At 33.2% G+C, this 7,500-nt stretch overlaps 1 protein-coding gene across 1 annotated transcript in view; it reads right to left on the bottom strand.

Annotated features, from left to right (window-relative positions):
- Positions 1 to 7,500, bottom strand: part of LOC137647050 (fibrocystin-L-like) — a 215,250-nt gene that overhangs the window by 129,173 nt on the left and 78,577 nt on the right. Inside the window, exons 17-18 of the mRNA XM_068380195.1 lie at positions 7,005 to 7,177; positions 584 to 739 (exon numbers count right to left, since the gene is read on the bottom strand). Coding sequence (XP_068236296.1) covers positions 584 to 739; positions 7,005 to 7,177 — 329 coding nt within the window. The remainder of the gene's footprint in view (positions 1 to 583; positions 740 to 7,004; positions 7,178 to 7,500) is intronic.

Raw genomic sequence — 7,500 nt, 5'->3', positions numbered from 1 at the left:
TATATATATAAATATATACAGTATATATATATATATATATATATATATATATATATATATATATATATATATATATATATAAACAAATGCAATCGTTTCTGGTCCACTGCAGGATAAAGGCCTCGGTTTCATCACCACGCTGGCCACTGTGGATTGGTGAAGGTAGGAGATTTTAGTCTGATCACTCGCAGCAAACCATCCTAGTATGGGTGGCCCTGACTACAACAGTTTAGCTGATCATGGCAATACACAAACAATTTCACCATGTGAAGGTATAAACATATATATATATATATATATATATATATATATATATATATATATATATATATATATATATATATATATATATATATATCTTATTGAACAATGGTACCTCTGACTTCTGAAATAGTTCATTTTTGGCACAAGGCGTCAATAGGACTACCTTTATCATGAAAAGCTTTCTGGAAGCTAAATGAAAAATAATGAACGATCACGCGTCTGAATAAGAATAGGAAAAAACAAAGCATTTATTTGTGATTTCTGTAATATATAACTTTTATCTTTATATAAAAGGAAAACAATTGGAATATAAACTTACCAGATGCCCCTATACCCAGTAAAGGGAAATCACCCACACAATTTCCAGTCTTAAATTTGATGTCAAAAGCATTTTCTTGACCAGTAACTCGTTCTACTTCAACATCCTTGACTAAGATCCCATAGGATTTAAGAGCGGATGGTCTAGTCTGCCTCACTGAAAGATGCATACAAAATTCATTATGATTATAAAAAATCATTTTAATTGGGATTTTCATTGCCTATAGCAACACAGTGGTATAGTAGCACATGAGCTTCCACGAAAAAAGTAAGTATTTAATAAAAAGATAATGAACATAATTTGAACACAATCAGAAATGGCGTCCATGTTGAAGGGATATTTCTTAGTAACATATTCATAAACAGTCAAGTCGTACTAAGTTAGCCAATCATCCAGTAGATGTAGAAAACCAAGACTTAAAAAATACAAGATTGTACCATAGAAATAGAATTTCACTCAGAAGCACATAATATATTAATACTTAGAATATTCCAAATATAAAGCCACGTTTATTCAGATGTAGTATCTGGGTTATATCTCAGGTACTGTGATAGTGGACTGGATGCCAAATGGAACTGATTCAATAGTATTCTTCAGAATTATTAGGAAAAACTTCCTTTTTTTAAATTCAATATATTTTAGAAGTTGGATATCGACACATGCTTTGAATGAAACTCCCAACAAGTAAAAAGGCAGTTTATTCCTCCGAATGTTACTTCTGAATAGAACAACCTATTGAGTAGACACGCTGATTTGACAACATCTGTCCTCTTGCTACCTTCTCTACCTCAAATAACAGCCAAAATCCTTTAAATCTACTGGGAAGAGGCACGTTGGCCAAGGTTTACCATAAGAGAAAAGGTAAAGAACTCTTCAGTTCTAATTAGCTGTTGCCATTACCATGCCTCCACTTTACTGTCTCTCGTATTATTATTAATTTACTTTGATATATTTTTTGTTTCCACGCTTGTCAGTAATATTTCCTATGGTTTATCTGTTCTACGCCATTCATTCATGTCCTAGTCTAATCGTTTTATGATACCTTACTTTGAATATAAAACAATTAAGTTTTACTTAAATTCAGATTGGGTTGATCAGCCTTCTCTTCGTGTGGTCGAGGATTTATATGTAGCCTGGCAAATGAGAATAATAATCCCTTCATTACCCTCAATATTGTTGTTGTAGTTTGCCCACTCCTTCTGGCCAGACACACTCTTGAAATAATACAACTCGGATTGCCTTTAATGTGTGATTTTTATGGCGAATCGTTATGGAGACTTAAAGATGTCGGCATATCCTAATTGGGTACGATTTTGTATTAGGTAGAGGCCTTAATGAAAATGAGATTTTAAATCAGTCAGACGAATTCGAACATAGCATTATCATCAGGTAGAATGTTTATTCAGTTTTAATTCATAAAATCCTGATTAACCGGTACTTATTACCCTTGTTGGTTTAGATACATTACCTGTGTGGGTGCCTATTGTGACTAAGAGTAAGTGTAACTTCGTCTTCATCTATCATTTTATGCTCGCGCGTTATTGGGTTTTTACAAAGAAAATTGAGTGATGGCGATCACCTTGTGTAAATAACGCCATCTTGTGACGTTGTCAAGAAGTTTTGTATTTTCTCCAGTAATTTCAACCTTCAATATTATTCATACATCTTTACATATCCTATGTATCGTTTGGGACGGCAGTTGAACATTATGGTACATGTTTGTTTGGCAGTCATTCTTGAGCTTGTGACCTCACTTTTAGCTGCTCTTGGCGTCAGTTTAGGTCTATAAGTTATGTTTTCATTTCATCTGGTTACAACATTTTGAGCGACTATTTTGCTAAATTTCTGTGCTGGCTATATTAGTGATAATGGTTCCTGTAGATCAGATTTAATGGAAATGTTGTCAAATCGTTATCTAATGGAATTTCAATTTTATATTCCCTAAACATTTTATTTTACTGTTTTTCAGCCCATATTCTACTAATAAAAACACAGAATCCTGACAATCCTTTGCATTCAGATCTTCCCAGACTGTACCATCCTGTAAATAATACTAGGTATACAGTTAATTCTAATAGTCTAGCCTTTACCATCTTAAGTTTCAGTACCGAACAGTACTCTAAAAATTTCGTTCCATATGTGACAAAATTGTGTAATGATCTTCCTTATCAGGCAGTTGGATCGGTGGAGCTTCAGAAGTTCAAACTAGTTTTGAACAAGCTGACATTAATCTCTCTTCATAGTTTGTAGCCTATATGACAGATCTATGGAATTTCAATTGATCCAAGGCCTCTCACGCCCCCCTCGCCTATGCACTACTCAACTACGGAAATTGAAGTTCATATAACAGGGCATTACTAAAGAGGCCTGTCTCAGATGTGTCATGAGAAGTATAAAATCATATACACAATGTAATGACCTCTTGAGTAATCATATAGAATGGTCAAATGAATGAGAATCCGGTCAACATAAATGATAGATGTATCCCTTCTTGTGTGCTAAAAGGCCTATTGAAAGACAAACCTTGGTTCAATGATAATTGTAGACGTGCTTATTTGTAGAAGCAGGAGGCCTATCATCTTTGAAATGGTAACAACTAAGATGACTTGAAATAACTAAAGTTGGCTAAGAGCTGCTTCAACTGAGAAGGAATACAATTTGACCATAAAAGAAACCCTTACTGGTACAACTCAGGAATGTAAGTGGTGGGCTACCCTCAAATTTGCACTCTTTGGTGTAGATTTAGCAGTTCCTTGCTTACTTAAAACCACGTGGCTCTGCCAATCACTGTCCAAACGGAAAGTCAACCCTTTTGGCTGATGTGTTTGACAATAGGCAGCGTAATGAGAAACTTGATCTTCCTCATTCCTGTTTTTGTGGCCATACTAATTAGTTTAGCTTCTTACTCTCGTGAAATTAAAGATCTTTTGATGGACCCTCATGTTAATGTAAGTGTAGACCCAAATGGTATTTTTTCCTTTGTCTTTAATAAAGACTGCAGATTTCTTAGCTACAAAGTTATCTGTTATTTTACCAAAGTTAGCAAGAAGAGATTCTTTTAGCAACGTCACTCCATTATGTGAATGTGTTTGTAGTAACTCAAGACCAGCTGATTACCGCCAAATTTCCCTAATTTCCCATATTATATGAAGTTTTTTAACGTTTTTTTAGCAAAACATCTAAATAAGTTTGCTGAAGGTAATCATCTGTTCCATAATTTGCAATTTGGCTTTCGTAAAGCCATTGAAGCATGTGATATGCCTCTTACAATACCACGTGATATGCTTCTTACAATATTCACGTGATATGCTTCTTACAATATCCAGTGCTGTACAGAAATCCTTTGATTGTGATCAGGACATTCGTATGATTGGCCTTGATTTTAGTGATGCCTTTGACCGTGTTAACTCAAACAGTTGGGAGTAGGTGGGTCATTTCTTAGCATCATTATTGAATTTTCAAGTAATAGTTTGCAAAGAGTTGTTGTTGATGGGCACCATAGTGAGTATAGGAATGTGATATCTGGTGTTCCTCAGGGTAGTGTTCTTGACCCATTACTTTTCATACTATATATACATGACATGTGGTTTGGCCTAGAAAATATCCTCGTTGCATATGCAGATGATGCTACTCTCTTTGTATTAATTTTAAATCCTGAATGTAGATTTTGGGGTTGCTGAATCACTTATTAGAGCTTTAGATAAAAATTAGTCTGTGGTGAAAATTATGGGGCATAAAGTTGAATCCTAACAAAACTCAAAGTATGATTGTAAGTAGGTCGAGGACGGTGGCTCCACAACATCAAGATATTAGCATTGATAACGTTTCTTTAACTGTGTATGACTCTTTTGAAATTTTAGGTGTGATTCTTGATAGTGAATTTACTTTTGAGAAACACATTACGTCTGTGTCTTCTTCAATTGCAAAAGCTAATTGGCTTATTGAGAAAGTCTTTTAATATTTTTTATGATCAATCTGTTCTGAATAAGTGGTTCCCTATTTTCATTTTACCATGTTTCGAGTATTGTTCGCTAGTCTTGTCTTCACCCGCTGAATCTCATCTAAATTTGTTGGACAGGAACTTACAGTTTATTAAATTTCTTATTCCTAATCTAGATATCAGTCTGTGACACCGTCATTCAACAAGTTTGTTATGCATGATGTATAAGATTTTTTTATTATTCTGACCATCCTTTACATTCAGGTCTTCCCGAACAGTACCATCCTGTTCGTATTATTATTATTATTATTATTATTATTATTATTATTATTATTATTATTATTATTATTATTATTATTATTACTAGCTATGCTGCAACTAGTTGGAAAAGCAAGATGCTATAAGCCCAATGGCTCCACCAGGGTAAAATAGCCCAGAGAGGAAAGGAAACAAGGAAATAAATAAGTGATCTGAGAAATAGTGAACAATTAAAATAAAATATTTTAAAAACAGTAACAACATCAAAACTGATATTTTATAAATAGACTGCAAGAAGTCTTATGTCTGCCTGTTTTACATAAAAATCTTTGTTGTAAGTTTGAACTTTTGAAGTTCTTTCGATTCAACCACCCGATTAGGAAGATCATTCCACAACTTAGTCACAACTGGAATAAAACTTTTAGAGTACTGTGTAGTATTAAGCCGCATGGTGGAGAAGGCCTGACTATAAGAATTAACTGTATTCCTAGTATTACGAACAGGGTGGAACTGTCCAGGAAGATCTGAATGCAAAGGATAATCAGAATTATGAAAAATCTTTTGCAACATGCATAACGAATTAATTGAACCAAGGTGCCAGAAATTAATATCTAGAGAATGAATAAGAAATTTAAAATACCGTAAATTCCTGTTCAACAAATTAAGATGGGAGTCAGCAGCTGAAGACCAGACAGGAGAACAATACTCGAAACAAGGTAGAAGCAAAGAATCAAAACACTTCTTCAGACTAGATTCATCACCAAAATTCTTAAAAGACTTTTTCAATAAGTAAATTTTTTGTGCAATTGAAGAAGAAACAGACCTAATGTGTTTCTCAAAAGCAAACTTGCTGTCGAGAATCACACATGAAATTTTGATAGAGTCATACAGAGTTAAAGAAGCATTATCAATGCTGAGATCCGGATGTTGAGGAGCCACTGTCCTTGACCTACTTACAATCATACTTTGAGCTTTGTTAGGATTCAACTGCATGCCCCATAATTTGCATCATGTGCTAATTTTAGTTAGATCTCTGTTAAGGGATTCACCAACCCCAGATCTACTTTCAGGGGATGGAATTGATGCAAAGAGAGTAGCATCATCTGCATATGCAACAAGCTTGTTTTCTTGGCTGCAGTTAATTCTAATATTCATGTCTTTTCCACCATGAGGCTCAATACTACACCGTATTCTAGAAATTTTATTCCAGCTGTGACCAAGTCATGGAATGATCTTCCTAATCGGGCAGTCGAATTGGTGAAATTTTAAGAGTTCAAACTTGAAGCGAATGTTTTTATGTTGAACAGGTTGACAAAAGCGTCTTTTTTTAGTTTATATGTGTAAGATCTGTTTTAATGATGTTGCTATTCTTAGAATGTTTTATTTCAATTGTTCATTCTTCTCTTGTAGTTTATTTATTTCCTTATTTAATTTCCTGAAACATTTGGCTATTTTTTTACAGTTGACGCCCTTGGACATATAGCGTCCTGCTTTTCAAACTAGATTTGTAGCTTTGGTAATAATAATAATAATAATAATAATAATAATAATAATAATAATAATAATAATAATAATAATAATAATAATAATAATAATAATAATAATAATAATTATGTCAATATCAATCTTAATGACAAAAACCTTTGAATGTACACATGCAATTATCACCCTTATGTGACCATTTTAGGAGCATAAGAATACTGTACTTATGTGGTTCACTAAATAAAGTTAGTTCTTCAGGAACTCGTCATTGATTCATACCTCCTTCGGGCACATCATAGTTTTTTATATAAATGCCAAACGTTTTTGCATTTCTTGAACTGAATTGCCATTGTCACTCACTCTTCTATCAAAATCGCATGAGTGCCAGAAGGGTGTTTATAGATATATTTCATCCTGACTTATGCCAATTTTACTATATTCATCCCTTTAAAGATACTTGTATACACTCTTAGTTGTATAAAATTACATATATTTTATTAATAAAGAAGATAATGTTATGATTACCAGTTGTTGAAGCATACTGGTGAATTACATTTAGCTCACTTTAGATAAGCTAATTTGTCTCGGCATCATAAACTATACTTAATTTACTTGACATCCCCAGAATGCAATCTTTTAATTAAACCAAAAAAATTGACTTTACACAACATATGAAGTCCTCTGTATCATTAACTACATAAACGTTTCTTGTGAAATTCAACATGAAATAAATTAACATACCTGTGATCTGTTGACTTGCAAATTTAACAAAGTCTACATTATAGATATCATATTCAGTCTTGGGATCGGGCAGAAAAATGTAGTTCAGTCTTAGCATTGTTCCATCATATCTTTGATCTTGAATCCAGGACTCTTCAGCTGCTTTTTTCATATCAATGCACTGATATCGCCATCTAATTGAGAATTAGAAGAAGAAAAAATTAGCTCATAATTATATACGTAATGTTACTATTATGAATCTGACGTTGAATAAAGAAACATTTTTCTTTTTCGGATAGTATACTTATGAATAATCTCTGATAATGAAATGCATATGATAATATTGCGTACCATATTGTTGAAATGGATTCAATTTTGAGGATCATGAGAGTGAGTAGCCATTGGGGAGATATACTGTTGGAGCTTTGCTAATGTCAACATTGATTGTGTTGAGTATAATTCTAGAGTACACAAAGAACATGAAACACATACAAGACTACAGTAAATTAATTGATAA

The sequence above is a fragment of the Palaemon carinicauda genome, chromosome 1 (assembly GCF_036898095.1).
Source record: "Palaemon carinicauda isolate YSFRI2023 chromosome 1, ASM3689809v2, whole genome shotgun sequence".
Classification (NCBI taxonomy): Eukaryota; Metazoa; Arthropoda; class Malacostraca; order Decapoda; family Palaemonidae; genus Palaemon; species Palaemon carinicauda.
This window is presented reverse-complemented; position numbering and strand designations above follow the sequence as displayed.